At 41.2% G+C, this 20,075-nt stretch overlaps 1 protein-coding gene across 6 annotated transcripts in view; it reads right to left on the bottom strand.

Annotated features, from left to right (window-relative positions):
* Window positions 1-14,753: 14,753 nt before the first annotated feature.
* myo16 (myosin XVI) overlaps window positions 14,754-20,075 on the bottom strand; it is a 114,880-nt gene continuing 109,558 nt past the window's right edge. For 5 of the 6 annotated variants that reach the window (XR_004570627.1, XM_034232341.1, XM_034232337.1 and 2 more), the window contains one exon: window positions 14,754-18,130. Coding sequence is in view for 5 of the 6 variants with exons in the window: in XM_034232341.1 (XP_034088232.1) it covers window positions 17,960-18,130 (171 nt within the window). In the remaining variant the exon portion in view is untranslated. The remainder of the gene's footprint in view (window positions 18,131-20,075) is intronic. The other variant, XM_034232338.1, reaches the window with a different exon arrangement.

The raw sequence follows: 20,075 nt of genomic DNA, 5'->3' as shown, positions 1-20,075 counted from the left end.
TCCGACCAGCCAATCCATAGCACTGCTGACCTCATCCTGTCCTCCTCTCTGTCTCTTTCTTCCCCCCGCCGCCGGCCCCATCAGCTCCTCAGGAAGCTAATAATCTCCTTCCTGTACTAGACAGGGAGCGTTGCGGCCAGCGAGAACAAGTGTGATCGGAGAGCATGATTGTGTACACTAGGCTGCGGAAACAAAACAATAACAAAAAAGTGAACAGTTTAACAACATGTAGTATTACTTAAATTCTCCCTATTTCATCATCTCCATCTTATCATATCACAATTTACCCACTTTAAAAAACTGTGTGTATACTGTAAATAGTCTGAATCATGTGAGCGTTCTCATGGAGCAGTTTTTATGTGTTCCGGTTTATGTGTGGGAAACAGCATATGCTTGGTTTTACTGTACACAACCTACAAATTACTTAGCCTTTTTCAAAAATGAAAGTGTGTACTTGTGACCTATTTTCAAAGATGTATATCTCCAGAAGGAACAATGGTTGACTTGCATTGAGAGTAAGACAAATATAGAATAAAACATAGCTTTAACTCGTATTCTATTGAAAGCAGCTCTGATACACAGCGGTAAAACTATAGAGCCACTATCTTTGCCCAATTGTTAGTGATCTCACACAGATATCCCACATAGGAAACATCAGAAGGCCAAAGTTTAACAACCCACCAATAAAGCAGCAGTTCTTACAGCCCTCTTCCATATGACCCAATATCACACTACCACTCTGTTAAGACTTGAGGGTCCAATAACGTGTGTCATTAATGACCCCTGTTTATCCTGCCTCTTGACCTGGACATCTCTCGTAAAAGAGGAAGAATAAAATGTCAGCCTGGCCAATTTTCCACTTTTTCTCTACTGTAAAGCCAATGGCTGAACCAACCATCTTCTTCTCTATTCTTTACCACACACATTTTATAACAGATACTGCTGCTTAACACTGACAACACGGGATTATATGTTGTTATGCGAAGGGGGAACAATGTCTGTCTCGCTCTTTTTTTTATTCTGCCGCTCTCAGTCGCTGCTCTTCTGTGTCACCCTGCTTCTTGTTTTCCCTGTAGTGGTCTTGATGTTGTAATCCACACCTGGACAGGCGCCAAGCCTGTCTGCAGACACCTGCGTCAGACTGCCTGAGAAAAACAAGAGAGAAAAGAACAGATCCCACCCCTTCATCCCTCTTCTGCCTCGCTCTGCATCTTCCTCTGTGTTTCTCTAACCCCCCTACCCTTCACCTTCTACTCTCTGTGAGTTTAAATGGGTCATGTGACTTCCTTCCTGTTGTTTTGACCCTGGGGTCAGTCTGCCTCAGGGTCAGCGTATCCCCCCCCCCCCCTTTAGTTATTAAACCCAATCTTAAAATCTCGGTGTCCTTAGCTCCACCCCTCTCTCAGCCACAAACATAAAGGCGAGCGGAGCAGAGAGAGAGGGAGAGTGGTGGGCCTCTGCTGAATCTGATTGAACTTTAGAGGAACTCAATGACCACGGTCGACTTTCTTTATGGAGCTCTCCGGCTGACCTTTCTGTCTGTAGAGGACGGCAGACGGTTGGGTGCTGGCCTCATGTTATGGCTAACTCAAATAAAGAACATACTGTTTTTGGTCCAAACATTGACTATCATTTACATCTGTCTGTCACAAGAGATGCATCACATTCCTCCTCAGACTAGACAGCAGCGTATCATGAATGTCATGCATGTCACTCTGAATTTCATAGTTGTCGAGGGCAACTATTATTTTTGGCTTTCAAATAAGCAGAAGGTGTTCAAGTCTGTAGGAACAACACAATCCAAGGTCATCAGAGTGCACCCAGAATCCCTCTGGAGTTTAGCATTATCAAAGGTCCTGCTATCTCACAGTTTTCCCACAGCAGCCGTCTCCTGCTCCTATCTGAACACCATTCACGACACTTTGCCGATTCAGAACAGGCGTCAGAGGGCACATAGTGGATGTGCGTTGTCATGGCTACAGATAAGGGTGTGCGTTATCACTCTCTTCAGCTATGAAAAGCACATGACTATGAATTGTACAATTGGTTAGTGTGTATTTAAGGGCATGTGTTTGTGATTATTTGTACTCGTGCATGTGCACAGAGTGCCAACGTCACTGTCATGAATGAATTCTGGAAGAGGAATAGTAAGGAAGTTCACGTAATAAAAGTCGCTGTTAGTAACTGATCCATCACTAAGCTCATAGGCCCCTTTAAAAGCAGTGTGCATAAAAACATCTCTTGTCAAACTTTCCTGTCAATGATGAACTGATATAAGGACAGAGAGAGGAACAGTCTGTCTTGCTCTATGTTCAAACTTGCTGTGTGTGTGTGTGTGTGTGTGTGTGTGTGTGTGTGTGTGTGTGTGTGTGTGTGTGTGTGTGTGTGTGTGTGTGTGTGTGTGTGTGTGTGTGTGTGTGTGTGTACTTCAGTTGACTGAGAGGAAGGAGTGTCCTCCATACTGCTTTGACAGTCTGGGGGAACACAGGGTGCTAAGCAGACCAAATTAAACCTTGGTAACGTTCTGTTCCTGACCTGGGAATGACGAGCCCCATCACAGTGGCACAAGTAAGTGTGAGTGTCTTATTCAAGCAGAGCATGGCAACTTATTAGTGTCATGTCAGCCTTTTCTGCATTAAAAGTTGAGAGAACAACTTTCCCTTTTACTCATGTGGGAGATACAGACAGAGGAAACAAACGGAAAGATTAGACTTTTTTTTAAAAGGATTAATTTATGTGTTAATGTGAGGGTTTTAGGGCTTTCAGATTGTAAACGTTTTGGAAGAGCTTAATGCAAACATGACAGGACCTTGACAGCTTGCAATAATGTTATCTAAGAAGCGTAACAAGCTCACTCTGAGGTGTACTTTAGTAAACCTGTATGAATAGACAAAAGTCCACCGCAAGGCATCCACCACAACTTAATAATGTAAATTGTAAATGTATTGCAACCAAAAGAGTACAGGTTGTACTCTTCAAGCAATCAAACATAATAAAGACCTGAATGCAGATATTACCCCATCCAAGAAACACATATATTGTTAAAAGTCAGTCTCATATGCAGGGAATGAAAAAATAAATCAGTTATTTTGGAAGGCAAACACAAAACCGAATTTGTTGTTTAGTTTGGAAAAGCTTCCCAGCGTCTTTGTCTAAATCAAAAACAATGTAATTAATTATTATTATTATTAATTATCTGCTTGTTTCACATTGCAGTTATCCTAAACACTATTATCTATACGTCCCTTTAGTAGACATTTCACACATTTCACCAATACAATTGAGTTGTTATAATTTTCACTTAACATACAGGGTAACCACAGCAAAGCACAGAAAAAGTCATAGTAAACCTCAGTGAAGCTCTTAGTTGGATTCACAGAATACCTGTTTGATATGCGGTCTTGTGTAATGGGTAGCAGAAGTGGTTAAAATGTCTGCGTTGGTATCTAGAAAATAAGAAATACTGTTGCTAATTGCCATTGCAAGTGGACATTCACACAACTACTAAGTGTTTTAAAACAAATAGTTTTGTGCTTTTTCACATTATCAGAAAGCAAACGTCTCAAATTTTCTTAAAATTAGATTTAATTTGCTGTAGATTTGAAATGTTTTCCACATTCCTCTCTCAACTCTCCGTCTTGTATCCCTACCACAGGTTGCAAGAACTGTAAAGGGAAACAATTTAATCCAAGCATACTCATAAACGCTCAGCAGCAGTGGTTTTCTGGATAATTGTGTGTTTTGTAAGAATTCTTCTACATAGATAATACAGCAAATCCAGGTATTTATCCCTAATGCCTTTATCCTATACCAATATCCTTAAGAGCCAGCATCACAATGTCAGAGGATTGGCTAGAGCTGCAACAGTGTGTGCGTGTGTGTGTGTGTGTGTGTGTGTGTGTGTGTGTGTGTGTGTGTGTGTGTGTGTGTGTGTATGTGTCTTTGCATTTGACAACTGTCTGTTTGTAACAGAAGAGCCTTGTGCTTAGCCGCCTGTATACTAATACACAGATCTAGTGAGGATATGCTGATTAGGATCAGATCTCTCTGATGGGATGAGGAGGTGAGAACCATCAGCTGAGAGGACTTAAACTGGAATCAGGCAAGCACTCATACACACCTCACCTCAGACGCAAAGACGATGGATGCAAGACTACCTTGACACAAATAACACACATGCCTCTTATGCTTTATTGTATGCAAATATTGGAAGAAAATATTGTGCCAATACTTAAAAGGTGTTGATGGAGTTGTGAACATGTACCACACTGTGGTAAACTACAACTAATCAACCCAAGCCTCTATATGTATAAAATACTTTGTGGCCTTAGTTTTAGAAATGAAACTGCAACTTCCCTGGATCAAATTTACACAGTTTGATGCATGTTAAACACCTTGACAATCTTCAATTAAAACGAGATTAAAAACGTGCCAATGTCTAAAATGAATTACAAACATACTATGGACAATCTGCAATAAATGCACATTTTATGGACAATCTTGCACCAAAGTTATTGATATTGAAGTGTCTGTTATTTTGTATATATTGATTGTTGTGTTGTTTTTTATGTTAATGTGTGCATATGTGTAAATGTGTCTTGATTGTGTATATATGATATACATATTCTATACATATTTGTATACATATCTGTATTACTGTATAATTTTACATTCGGGATTGTTGGAAACGTCAATTCGATCTCTGTCTGTAAACACAACCTGAGTAAGATTGACATTAACTTTGACCTTTGACTTTGATAATGCTACATAACAATAATCACACATATTATTGCAAACATTTATGATGATTTATAAGGTCAGGTATCATAATGCTTCTTAATGTTATTGAGTCATTAACATTTTATTTTATTTTACTTAAAGCGAACAACAACCACTCAGTTGCCCCTTTCACACACCAGAATCAAACTATGCCTGGTTATTGTTGCCTGACTACTTAAAGTGTGTTTTTTTTAATAAGTGTGTGGTTGCGTTGTAGTCACTTTGGTCAGTGCTACTGCTTGTTGCAACTTTCATTTGCCATATACTCGCCACAAACTGTTATTGCTCAGGTTGATCACGCCCTTGCCCCCGCCTCCGACATAAGCGTGACGTATGCAGTTCTTGCTTCTAGACCGACAATTTTTCAGTGCTTAGAGCCGGCTCCACTACGGTGTGAACAGGAAAAAACGGTGCTATTCAGGCTCTAGCTCCGAACCGGCCCTGGAACCGTGTTGGTGCGAAAGGGGCAAGAGGCACTTTTAACCGAAGTGTATAGAGTGCCACAATACTAAAACCCAGAAGTAATCTTAAATCTAATCGATAGATTTATGATCGATAGATCTATGATTCCAAAATTATAAAAGTAGGGTAGACGTGGATATTATCCAACTGAACAAAACGTGATCTGTCTCTTAAATGTGGGTCAACCACAGACCTTATTTTGAGCTATTTTCTAAAATCCTATGGAAACATTGCATTGCTTTTTTGTCGAAGGAACCCATGAGCAGCTTACTTCCGGGTTTTAAGACGCGTCACTGTGGCACTCTATTGTTATATACACTGAACAAAAATATAAACGCAACACTTTTGTTTTTGCTCCCATTTTTCATGAGATGAACTCAAAGATCTAAAACATTTTCTATATACACAAAATAACCATTTCTCTCAAATATTGTTCACAAATCTGAAAAAATCTGTGATAGTGAGCACTTCTCCTTTGCCGAGATAATCCATCCCACCTCACAGGTGTGGCATATCAAGATGCTGATTAGACAGCATGATTATTGCACAGGTGTGCCTTAGGCTGGCCACAATAAAAGGCCACTCTGAAACGTGCAGTTTTGCTTTATTGGGGGGGTCTGGGGGGGTCCGAAAACCAGTCAGTATCTGGTGCCTCACGCAGTGCAACACATCTCCTTCCCATAGAGTTGATCAGGTTGTTGATTGTGGCCTGTGGAATGTTGGTCCACTCCTCTTCAATGGCTGTGCCAAGTTGCTGGATATTGGCAGGAACTGGAACACGCTGTCGTATACGCCGATCCAGAGCATCCCAAACATGCTCAATGGGTGACATGTCCGGTGAGTATGCTGGCCATGCAAGAACTGGGATGATTTCAGCCTTCAGGAATTGTGTACAGATCCTTGCAACATGGGGCCGTGCATTATCATGCTGCAACATGAGGTGATGGCCGTGGATGAATGGCACAACAATGGGCCTCAGGATCTCGTCACGGTATCTCTGTGCATTCACAATGCCATCAATAAAATGCACCTGTGTTCGTCGTCCATAACATACGCCTGCCCATACCATAACCCCACCACCACCATGGGCCACTTGATTCACAACATTACCCTAACTCTAACCCTACCCCTCACACCAGATACTGACTGGTTTTCGAACCCCCCCAGACCCCCCCCAGACCCCCCCAATAAAGCAAAAATGCACGTTTCAAAGTGGCCTTTTATTGTGGCCAGCCTAAGGCACACCTGTGCAATAATCATGCTGTCTAATCAGCATCTTGATATACCACACCTGTGAGATGGGATGGATTATCTCGGCAAAGGAGAAGTGCTCACTATCACACATTCTTTCAGATTTATGAATACTATTTGAGAGAAATGGTTATTTTGTGTATATAGAAAATATTTTAGATCTTTGAGTTCATCTCATGAAAAATGGGAGCAAAAACAAAAGTGTTGCGTTTATATTTTTGTTCAGTGTATGTACTTATGCCTCAGGATATCTCATGGATAGTGCATTATAAAAAGCGATCAAGAAGTAATCCATATTTATTGGGTTTGTTTAAAGCTCCTTTAAAATTGTAAACATATCCATTTTCACATACTGTAGTGACTCCTATTGTCCCACACAACCAACAATACTGATTAGTGCGGATGTGTGTGTGTGTGTGTGTGTGTACATAATGTGCCTTTGTGTGCTTGTCAGGTTTTAACCCTTCATTTCTTTGACAGACAATGAATGTAGATGGCCTGTGGGTGACTCAATGTGAAATTAGGATTGACCAAGAATCTCATTGTAGCACCCCCCCTTTCACCCATAAAGAAGAGCAGCCATGCTAATTAAATTACGTATACCTCGTAAGTAGGGCAATTATAAGATTAAATTGGTTGGCGAGTTGGTTGATTAGATAATCATTGCTTGATTAAAAAAGTGCTACAGCACTATTCGGTGCTGATTGTCATTCACACTTGGGGGAGGCATGAGGGGAGCTCAGATAAATTAAGGCCCCGTTTACACGGAGACGGAATGGGTGTTATCCGCTACATATCAATAGACGGTTCGTTCACACAAGGCCGTAACGGAACCGCGGAAACGGAGCCCTCAAACGATAACGGGTCCCAAGGTGGGTAGATCTGCGGACGGAACGCTCTGGGGGGTCAAACGGCTCCGTGTGTATGCCCGATACGCCATAGCCCCGCCCCTCCCCACCTCTCCTGCTCACCCCCGTCATTGCTGATGTGTTTCGTCAACAACAACAACAACAACAACAACAACAACAACAACAGTGTTCCGAGCCAGGTCCCGGTATCTCGCAGGACAGTGCACCCAGCAGGAGCCTCTAGCAGACCCCCCCGCACGGCAGAGTTTCCGTTAGCCGGTAATTATCGGACTATGACCGGTAAAATATGCTGAAGACCGGCAAATCTAAATCTCTCCGGTCAAAATGTTGCTTATTGTTTAGGTGTCCTTTGACACGCAGGCAGTCATATCATTAGATATCGCTAGATTTGATCGATATGGACATAAACGCGAGTGAAGTCTAATCGAACAGGAGAGAGAGATCAGAGATCAGCTGCTGCTGACGGAGACACGCAGCTCTGCATGATCATCTGCAGCTCCGCCCGCTGTGATGGAGCGGTGAGCGGAGCAAAACACACACTTCAAGTTAGATCATCACACTTAGCTATTTTAATTACCTCTCAAACTACCAAAACTAGTTATAAATATGTTTATTTTTACTGTCGGTTCACTCATAACTGACTCAGCCAGCTGCATGAGACGGATACTGACGGCTGTTAGGAGAGGGGGAGGAAAAGAGAGGCTCCGTGTATTATTCTTATATTATTATATAGAGTCGTTATTTATTTGTTTTAAAGCTCAATAAATAACAAAGAAGACCTTGGACCGGCACTCTTCTAATTTTGTCCGGAAGATTTAAACTTTAACGGACATGTTGACCGGCGAAAAAAAAAGTTAACGGAAACTCTGCCGCACGGTCCCCTCGTCCCTTGGAAGAGGCGGAGAGGTGGGTGTTTTTCATCTGCTGGTGGACAGTCCGGGGAGATTGAACGTCCTGCTCGGGGCTCAGAGTTAATGGCAGTGGGTACGGTGCACCTGCCTTTTACAGCAGGAGCACACACTCGTGTAAATGGAGCCTAAATAAAGACAGGTCTGTGTATATACATAGATTCAAAATAATAGGGTGTTTTCTTCTGTCCATTTGTCACTGGGACTCCCTTTGATGTAGAGCAGCATATACATTGTCTGTTTTCTCTAATCTTTAATTTCACCGCTGACAGCAGAGAAAAATGAAGGAAGAAATCTTGGCAACCACACAAAGGCAAGGCCCGGGAGACAAAGCCAACAAACTTCTGACATTTTCCGGCATGACCTGGCTGTATTGTTTTTATAGCACATCCATATCTCTCTTTTGAATCCAACGAATGCATAATTAATCTCACATCCAAATGTACAGATCATCGATCACAAACCCTGACTGAGTACACAAACAGGCTTGGACGCCATGAGGAATTTCTCCATACTTCACAGGAATATAGACCAAAGTATAGAGTGCAATATGTTTGCTTTTGGGAATGGCGTAGGTTTGTAATGCAAACATGATGTAAAGCTCGGAGAGATCCTTGGAGAGACAAAAGCAGCGCTGCAGCGTGTTGGGCTGCACAGACAAGGCACGAGTTATTGACATCATTTTCAGAGAGTTCCCAGGAATACGGCATTTCCATAATTGTGTCAATGATATACCTGATGCTATTTCCATACTCTTTGAACATACTCTTATATAAAAAGGAAAAGAGAGCTGCTGGAGGGCAAAGGTCTGGGTTCTGTAATGTATAGTAACATTACAGACACAATTACACCTAATTACTGTTTTCCCATGATCCCCAATTAGTGCCTTACCTAACAAAGGCGACCAGTTGAAAACGTATCTGGGTCTCTGTGACCTCGTCAGCAATACAGAGCCGTGTTAATTGCCACGTTAATTAGCTTTATCATCAAAGGCCGCTTCGGTGTCGGCCGATCTGCTGACTGCCGGGTAAAAAGGGGAATGGAAAGAAGAGGTTTCCCGTCTGGATTCAGGGAGGGTGGAGCAGACAAGATTCATCTTCTTTTACTGATCTGCTGTCAATGATTTATCACTTTGCTTTCCTTTTTCTGAAGCATATGAGCACGGGATCATTGTGGTTCTATATCAGGACACAGATAGCAAGAGCATCTACTGGTTGTTTATCAAGTTCAGATGGTGGAAGGAATTTCCATGGTTGCAGGGTATGTTGAGAGCTATTGACACAATACTTGCCCCAGCTTTGGAGCTGATGAACAGTGTTTGTTTGGGGGGTGGGCAGAGTGAGAACAATAAAGTGCTTGAATACCAAACACTGCAGAGAGAAACAAACTCATTTACACACTCAATTACCTATGATTACAAGTAATTTAGCGGATTAAGCTGGTTTTTGTGGTGATTTGAAGGCATTGGAGCAATGTGAAAACACATCGGACCTATCATCACCTCATTACTATTGTTTTTGAGAAAATGTTTACCTGTTTATGCATCCAGCAGACACCATGAATCATTAGCATTCATTTGTAATCATTTCTGACCACCGGGGGAAACTAAGGCCAATATTCATTGTTTTATAATCTATCCTGTTTCAGTCTCCACTTACTCCAGAGAAAGAGAAACTGCTTACTTAATTGATCCACAATAGGAGTCATTTTATTAAAGCTTTTTCAACATGTTTTGAGCATTTTTCTTCCCGCCTCTGTTAAAAGTTGAGTGTGAGAGCAACGTTTACGTCTCATCTGGTGATTCGAAGGCCGATCGGATGTGATGTGATGGATGTGTCTGGAGAGACAGACCTCAAAGTCATTAATTGAAAATTGAGATAGTGTTGAGATGATGTTATTGATTTTCACACTCTCAGTGCGCAGTATACGGAAGTCTGTGCCTTTGCGAGAAAGCCAAGGGTTAAGTTGTGAAGAGGAAACAACAGCGGGATCAGAGGAGGATAGAGAAAATGGGATGGGGGAGTAGGAGGGGCAGAGAAGGGGATCATGAGGTTAGAGCAGTGGTGTAGTGGTCGTTGGACGCGGGGGATCGCCGTCCCCCCATTTATTTGGAACCCCCATTTTTTTTAATAGTCTAATAAATATAAAATCATTGCCAGTAGGCACACACACACACACACACACACACACACACACACACACCCACACACACACACACACACACACACACACACCACACACACACACAACACACACACACACACACACACACACACACACACACACACCACACACACACACACACACAATTTTATTTTACACTTTAGTTCCGTTCACACCAAAAAAATCCGGAACTAAAATGAGTTCATCAGTACCTTTTTACCCCCTTTTCAGTCCCTGAGAGAGCAGGTACTTTCGTGGGAGAAAAAGGTTCCTATTTCTGATTGGCTGGGCGGATTGCAAACCACGCCCCGTAAAACTCCAAAAAAGATTTGTGAAGCCGCCATTTTAGAAGCTGCTGGGAGTCCCAGCAGCTTCTACTGAAGCCATGTCCCCAACTCCGGGGACTTCCGGCCGGGGACTTCGGGCGGCAGTATACGCCGTGAAGTGGTTTGCTGCCTGCCAGTAAACCCAAAGCAGAAGAAGAAGAAGTGACCTCAAGAACACAAACTAAATAGCTCTATAACGGCAGGCATTTATGCAATTTAGGCCTATAAATTGTTTATGTAACTTATGTGCCGGTGTGTCCATGGTTTTGAGTCTGTGTGTGTGTTGAGCGCAGCGCCGTCTGCTTTTTGCAGTAAAGTAAAGTAGGACTAAGCATACCGGTAGCTTCTGTAGACCTGTCTGCCCGTTTTGTGAGCGCACTACACGCGTGGGCACTTGTGGTATTGTTTGGGATGACCTCATTAAAATAGCGTCCCCCCAGTAAAAAAAATACCCACTACACCATTGGGTTAGGGCGTGCCGTAAAGTGGGGTTGAAAGATGGACATTATGGGGCCTTTAAATGCTAGGAAAATAGCTACCATCTTTTATGGCTCAATGTATGTTACGAGCATAACCCTAAACCTGGGGATATCATAAAGTTGGAGTAGGCTCACAGCTCAGGGAACAACCCTTATGACCTGTGCCTTTTCTCAGCACCATCGACCACTTAGAAGCAAGCGAGTCCCCAGGCTGTTTACAAGTCAACGTAAACCCGCAAACCCTACAACCACCAGCGCTCAACAGATCAATAGAGGTGGGAATCGTGTTTATGTCTCAGATGGAGGGGCGCATACAGCTTTCATCTTCTTCCTCTCTCTTGTGTTCATGTCTTTGCACACACTAATATGCAGGCACAAAGGCAAACAGTATATGTCAGCCTGTCTCTGGTGAGTTCATAAAGATGGTTTGTAGACCAAAACAGGCAAATATGATCAATACTTTGCCTTTTCCCCTGCTCACTGTGCATGCCTCAAACAGCAGTTTTCCCTTTCCCAACCATTCTGTGCTTTCCGGGAACAATAGCATCTCGGTTTGATCAGGCATGCTATGCAAACAATACATTTGTTTGAAGGGCAATACTCCACAATACAAAGAAGGGAAACTTTGAATTGTATTATTATTTACATGCAATTTTCCTAATGTAATCTATCATATCTTTTATGTGAAAAATATATAGTTCAGTGTAAGCCACAGTTTTATAACATAAGATAAGAAAATAAATTGGATTACACTTAAAATCCTGAAAAGCATAAACAATTTTTTTTTTACAAGCACAACAGAGCTCTCATTTATAATGAAAACCAGCAAGCTGTACTGAATTCACATCATCAAACCAACTGAAAAGTCATGTGTGGAAGAATTATGCATACAGCATCATAAATACACAAATCAGGCAGATAGCTGTTCATTGTTTTAATACAATCTAATGACAAGTTAGCTTGTCACTAAAGTGAAGCAGCCGAGTCACCCAAAAAGAACAAAAACATAATTCTACTACATAGTTATTGATTAGCTGTGCATGGGGAACTAATTACCAAATGATATGCTTGTCTATACGAGCTTAGACTTGATTTTTTGCTTTATAATACTTCACTTGTTTTCAATGTCAGGAGGTTATACTAATTCCAAGTTTCAATATTGAGCCGGGCACGCTAACATTTACAGCTAATATTTGAGAAAATAAATATAAATTGTAATTGATTCTGTACAAGTTTGATCATGTGAATTTTGGTTGTAAAGTTATGATTAATTCCTGGTTGGAGAAGTGGTGTTAGTGTTAGGTCAATTCATGAAATACTGCTTTCTCCAGCTTCTGCTATTATTCTTCAGCTTTTTTCATAGCATTTTTTTGTAACCATTAAAAACAAACAGAAATACAATTTATAGACGCAATACACACCTGGGTACAAACTGCTCCACAAAGTAGCCCTGAGGGAGTGATGAGACCAAAGAGAATAAGGAGAAACTGAGGATATATATGGCAACGGTAACCACAGTTAGTGCCATAAATGAAAGGCTGAGAGGAAGAGGATGAGTGTTTGATTCAGGGTTTATAGATGTAGCATCAGGGGGCAGCTTGGTCCAAATTACCTCTCGGCCATTTACCCCCTCCCTCTGTGTAATGGAGGACCTTTTCCACCCCAGAATAAATGACAGTGACCCCGTTACTATTTCTAGTGGTGGGGATGAATTAGGAAACAACCCTCTGGGGGAGGTGCTTTGGGTTAGATTAATGGTCAACAGATGTAAGGGAACACCCAACCACCATGTCAACATTAAGAAGGGCGTTTGTGTAAAAATATATATATAAGTCATATAGTTGTGTGAAATGGAAATATTGGGAGATCTCTTGTTATTTTCTCTGTTCCAAAATGGTGTATAATAAAATCTTCTCAAAAATAAATGAATAGGAGCTGTGTTCAATAAACAAAATGGCGTAAATTGGAGATGGCTCATGGGGATAGATTCATGTTGGATCAAATAATCCAGGAAATGAAAAACAAAGAGACAAAAGGGAGTGAAATATCACCAGATAAAAACAACATCAAATTAGATTGAAGGAGAATGACTAAAGCACACCATAAAGTTAGTGTTGTTAGTGGTATAAAAATGTGCAGCTTGAGTCTCTTTCAGTTCATATAATCAGATGCAGATAGATACACTCAAATGATTAACTCTATGCTTGTTTGTAACAAAGAAAAGTTCACTGCTTTAAACATCTCATAATGAATCATAATTGTTTGTTAAAAAGCTGCAGCATCTGGAGGCACGCACTGTTTACTGGAATATATTCAATAGCAATTATGGTTTATTATGTTATTCTATGAACAGATATAATAGACAGCCACACCTTAAAGTCTTTGAATAAGTCACAAAGTAAAATCTGTATGGCAAATGAGATCAAATGGAGAATAGTAGGTCAAGTGAATGCATAGATCAGTGTATTTTTGACTTTGGATTTATCAACACCCAGATCTTTAAAGTTAAAAGATACAGAGGACCTGGGAGGGCCTGTAATATTATATAATCACTGCTGTGTTAGTTTGCATTGCAAGTTGAATTAAAGGTAAGAAAGTAGTTCCTAGATTATCATTGTAATACCATCCATATGAAATATCAGATACGCCACATTGTATATGTAAATACCATAGTTTTTGATTTATCAGTAGTATATAGTCATTTACACTCTACTCTATGCTATTATGTTAACATGGTGAATCTGAAATACAAGTAATAATATCCTGACCCCTCGCATGTTGTGTTTATTACGGTACTGCATTCTTTTATTATTAAAATGTCAATCAATTGTGTTTACTTCATGTCCCAACAACCTCTCTTCACAGCTTCATACCGCTCAAATATATTGTATTGTTTAATTTTCAGAGTAAAACTGCACACACCTGGGTGTGTGTGAGTCAGCGGGTTTGGCTAGAAGTTTTTAACGGTGACACACACTGACACATAAACTTCAAACACAGGCTCCCACACTCTGAGGCGATGAACGCCTTCAGAAAACATTCCTCTTAATTACAAAAGCAGATTATTGTGGGAAGACATGTTTGATTGATCTCACTGACTCGACTTGTCTTGACGTGACTCTGAAAAGAAACCACGTTAGTAAACACCCGGAGGGGTAGACTCTTCTTCCTGAGAAATGTCACTTTGCACATTTTACCCTGCAAACATCATACATTTCTGAAAGGGTTGACTCACCTAAATGAAGTAAATCATATTTTTCTCACTTTTTAAAAACGTGTGTCTATCTATGCACAATTCTACAGGGGTCCAACACCTGAACAAAAGACAGCACCACAATCTGTATGGTTACAAGAGTCAGAATTTACATGTGGTGCAAGCTATGCATTAAACTGAATCTCACTCTCTTGTTAAACAATAATGTCTTTGACTGTGCTGCTCATTTCAATCTGCCAGTCCTTACTTGTAAGATTTGGTTGTGTATGCATACACTAGAGACAGACACACACACACCGGGCCAGTGGTGAAATATAAACAAGTATATTTTCTCAGGTAGCTCATTTTTATACGCCATTCATTGGCCACGATGCTTGATTATTTAAATGTTATGCTACTTGTCGTTTTACTCTACAACATTTCACATACAACTTTGTACTTTTGCTGATTCCAACTTTCCAGAATAAATGAGCACCAATTAATAATTTACATTTGAGTCCTGAAATTGACATGCATCATTCTCATACTGTACATGCATAGACAAACTAAGACTGGCATTGACACAATTGTGCTTTATTGCTGTACAGGTACAGTACTTATAAAACATTGGGAACATAATAATTATGAAAGATCACATACAATCTTTTTTCTTTCCACAAACACATATGTATGCAGGTTAAAATATACTGTATGTCATGTACAAAAAGAAAGACGACAACAATAAAAAAAAAAAAACAACAACACTATGAAAGGCAGTGAGATACCCCTGCTAAAATATTGTGTCTCTCCGGACAACTATACATGGACTGGGGACGGTAAAATGGCCGCTTTGCACTAGCTGTAGCACCAGAGAGCTGATCTCAGAGCAGAGGATTGATAGATTCCTGACCAACAACAATGACTGGCTGCCAGAGTTCTGCTTACGACAGACTGATCATCAGGGATTGTAAATGATGGAGCAGTCCAGTTAAAGGTGGATGTAAATGCATGATGAGTGTTTATATGACAGACAGGGGACAGTGCAATGATTCACAGTGCAGTGGGAAGCTGTTCTTCACATTATAAAGCCATATTTATCTTTTCAGCATGAGCACGTTATAAAGGGCCAGGCCCAACATGTGGTCATGCAAGGTAAAAGCTTGATATGCTTTAAAAGACAATAAAAAAACAATTTATCTCCTCATTTCATGATTTCAGTAAACATGGAATCACATAAAACCATAACGCAAACGACTAACCAGAACCCTGATCATGATAAAGGACTAATTCAGAGGCTCTATGTTTTCTTTCATTGGCAAGGTTGAGTAGCTTGATCCTGGCTGAACCGTGATGACAATGTTTGACATAGTTCTGCATTGCAGTGCTACTCATGCGACCCCAATCTCAGCACACGGAGCAAATCAATACCGTATCAGAAATTCTGCATCATTATTAACTTGCTTTTTAAAAAAATGGCCTGCACACACAACTTCTGAAGACAATAAATCACATTAAGCAGTCAGGTACACTGTTTAGATACAGGCGCATGTTCCAGTAATAATATACACAGGGTTTCAGGCAGTGGAAGAAAACGTTGCTATCATACATTCAGCCAGTCAGTCAAAAATGCAGCTCAGCCATCTCTGTTGTATGTATCCGTGATATCCTCTAATTCCTCTCGAATATTTGGGCCCTGACAGCAGCTGAGATCGATCCTGTGATAGCGCTGCTAATTCGTAAGGCCGAATCAATCAGACACATTGTGGGTGATCAGTGGGAATGATAAATCAATTAGAGCTATTGATACTTTGCGGCTCCAACAATCCCGACCGATCTTCAAAGATCAAAAAGCTTGTTGAGACACGCCCAGCCCATTACCGAAGTCAACACAACACCACATACATATTGTGCAATAAAACATCCAAATACAATGAAAACATTTGCCTTGCATCATTGGAACAGAACAAAGGGGCCAAGAGGGAGGGGAAATATTAAATAGAGTATAAAGAATTTAATAACCATAGACAATCATTCTGAAAAAAAGATATTCACATTTTAAAATAAACCTCTTCTCTTTACCTTAGTCATTGCATCTAACCCAAGACATTCTTAAATCTCAGTTTCACCATCATAGACAGCATTATCTCATCTCTTCCTCTTTCAATTCAATCCCGGTGCTTTTCTATCATACAGTAAAAGGTTGAACATACAACACTGGTTACTATTTACAAAGCGGTCATCATGGAAACACCCATAGAGCCGGTTTGATCCATTAGAAAGGGGGGTGGGAAAGCAGTGGATTTGTTGGGGTCGAGGAGGAGGAGATGAAGGTCTGTACAATAATTGAGTTCATCTGTGCGTGAGTTCCTGAGCTCTGCACAGTCTCCTGAACAACACCCAACACACAAAACTGTTCAGGTGTTGATGAGACACAATGAGAGTTTAGTTGCTACTTTTCAAGTGTAGACTGTTTGTTTTTTTCTCTTCTTTTCTCCATGTTCATCTGATCTATTGAGAAACGATCCATTGAATCAACACTGAAGCACAGTTATGATTTGGTCATTCATTTCAGTCTGTACATATGAGTATTTTTTAAATAACTATTATTTTAGACGTATATTTTGCAAGTTGTATCACTTTGGCACAGAGTTTCATGTTCACAACATGAACTATATACCTGTCAGCTAAAGCTATGTTACTTAGCTTTACCTTTATACCTTAAACCACAGTCCTTTCTTTTGTTGGATCCCCTTTTCCTGGTAAAGGTAAGTGCAGTAGTTTCTATTTAGGCCAGAGGTTTTTGTTGGCTGGTGGTAACAATGAGGAAGAGAGGTGCACCTTGGGATATTACTGAGGTTACCCTGACCCCTGGTCTCTCATTGCCAGGGCTGCAGTAGAACTTAGTGCTCGAATGTGAGAGGCAAGGTGAGAGCTGTACCTGAAAAGGTCCCATGTCTGATCCCGTACGAAGGCCATGTTTGACTTGAAAACTTCAGAGAGGTCAGAGACTCGGGGGCACAAGCATTCATGGGAACATCACAGGACAGCAAGTCACGTATTACAGCACCATGTTGTGGGGTGGAGCTCCTTTGGGTGCAGCAGAACAACACATGCTAGCATACAGACAGACTAAAAGGGCCATTTAATAGACTATGAAAACATTACTACTCTGTTCTTTAATTCAACCACCCTTTTATGGACGTTTTGTCTTAGAAGAACTGAAAATAAATAATATGTCTCTTTCTAATAATAAAATCTTGATCTCTATAGACTTTTACTGTGTCTGTGTCCCACTGTATTTCAGAAGTGTTACAGACTGCTGAGTTTGTATAATTTAGGTTATGGGATCCTCCACAGTCGAGGTCAAAGGCGCAGAGGTGGGACCTTCAGCCCAGGGACGACCTCATACTTCCGGCCTTGATGCTCTAACATAACTCATGGGCATGGAGGTAACTTGGTCCAAAAAAAATAAATGTGATCCTGACTGGAGTGAAAAAGAAAAAGGAGCTGCATCTGCATATAACCTCTGTCATGGAGAGGCCTTCCTGTTGGTCCAGAGCAGCGTGGGGGGCTGGGGGGGGGTCTGAGGTGGGCGGTGCTTCCAGTCACCCCGCCCCTCACACTGAACTCGTCGCCATCGCAGAAGATCCCCAAGGGTGGCACTCTCATCCCCGTTGGACAGACGTAACCGCTGGAACACCTGGAGCCAAGAAGAAGGGAAGAAGAGAGCGTAATGTAACTCAAATCACACATAAATAGTGACTTTCTCCTGAGTGGATTGACAAGAAGATAACAGAAAGCTGAAATGACCAGGCCGTGATTGGAGGGGAGTGTAAATTATAAGCAGTGGTTTCATTTCAAGACAAAGGTAGCACATGTTTCGTGCAAAAAAGGCAATAAAGATGTAAAATATCATCATGTCTCCATCAGAGATTCCTGCCTCTAAACTAAAGCAAGAAAGATAGGATAGTTATTTTCTGATCCGTCATCTTGAAAGAGGCAGTGATCACTGGGCTGGGCTCCTCTCTTTAAAGCAGTGCCGTGTTTCTCATGAATCACTCTGGGGCTGGCACCAAGCCATCTCATGAGACAGTTGATAAAGAGGGAAGCAGTAGGAGGGGAATCCCTTCTCTGACTGACAGCGTGAACAGCGCCTCATTTACATATCCTGTCTCTGGACCCCCATTCTTGACATCAAATGAAGTCTGTGATGTACAGAAGGGGCCCTTGAGCAGCAAGCACTTAAGTGACTCTTGTTCTGTCTCACACACATGCAAATACACAAAAGGCTCACACATGGACGTCATTCTGTGTGAAGCACATTATGAGCTTTCTGCCAAGATCCAGGTAAATCACTAGAAAGGCTCCAATCTGCTCAGTCAGTTTACCAGCAGCAGGGCCGAGTCCTTGCCTAATGATCATGACCAGAGGAGGCAGGGGGGGTTTTAACGGTGGGGTTGAAGTGCGAAAAACTCTACCCTCATGCTCAGAGATGAGATCGGAAGCATTCGGCTGGCTCTACTACATTGTGTATTTCTTACTGTGAAGATATCCAAATAAAAAACAAAAGCAGACCTACTTGATGCTGTAAATCGCAGTTTTTAAAAAATAATTATTTTCTTCCCTTAACCCCCTTTTCTGCTTTGAATCTCTGCCAATTGCCAAGCATATAGTTCATTTAGTGATGCATTCCTCAAAGACATGGCCACATACACACACACAATAAATACTTGCACACACACACAGGGATCACATGCACATATCTGGAGGGTTCCACACCTGTGAGTGTCCATATGCACATGCACTCAAACACACATACACATTGATTGCCTGCAAGAGCACAACACTCGGTGACCTAATCCATAATTTACACCTCCCTGCCAGGCTATTCTCTGCTCTGGCGCCAGGCAGGAACACCAGCTACTGGAACATTAGACAAGAAAGAACACAGTGTCCTTCTGCAATGCATGACTCTGACTGTACATGGACACGCACGCACGCACGCGCACGCGCACACACACACACACACACACCAACACATTTGAAGAATCAAATTCTGAGAGAACAACATTTGAAACATTTTGTTTGTGGCCTTGATGCTTTAAAATATAAATAATTTGAATACTCATCTTCAAGGTGAGAAGATGGTATTGCTGCCTTTAGACATTACATTTATCTCATGCTAAAGACTCTCTTACTGCAAGTACGTGGACTCCTTAACATCACACTTAAGTGTGAATGTTGAACATCTCATTTCAAAGCCACAAGCAATAATATTCCACTTAACTTCTTGGAACATGGCTGCAGGGATTTGTTCTTATTCAGCAATAAGACCTTTCATCAGGCCTGTCAAGATCTTCCACACCCAAATCAAAGAGAACCGTGGGGTAATAGGCATGTGTGTGTTGCCTTAGAGCTCATTATATACTGTAGAATAAATATTGCTTTATTTAACACTAAGAGGCATTACCCAAACCATTAAGGACGGCCCAAATCAATAATGTTATAACAGTGTCTATAGATTTTATTTAGTATTTATGGTGCCTGCAACAACATGCTTCCAACAATGCTGCCCTTTGCATGTTTAACGCAGGGCTGTTCTCTGTCTCTAATTACATGCTCACTTGCATATTCCCCAATCAAAT

The sequence above is a fragment of the Gymnodraco acuticeps genome, unplaced genomic scaffold (assembly GCF_902827175.1).
Source record: "Gymnodraco acuticeps unplaced genomic scaffold, fGymAcu1.1, whole genome shotgun sequence".
In the NCBI taxonomy this organism is placed as follows: domain Eukaryota; kingdom Metazoa; phylum Chordata; class Actinopteri; order Perciformes; family Bathydraconidae; genus Gymnodraco; species Gymnodraco acuticeps.
The sequence above is the reverse complement of the archived record's forward strand: the minus strand, read 5'-3'. Positions and strand labels throughout refer to the sequence as shown.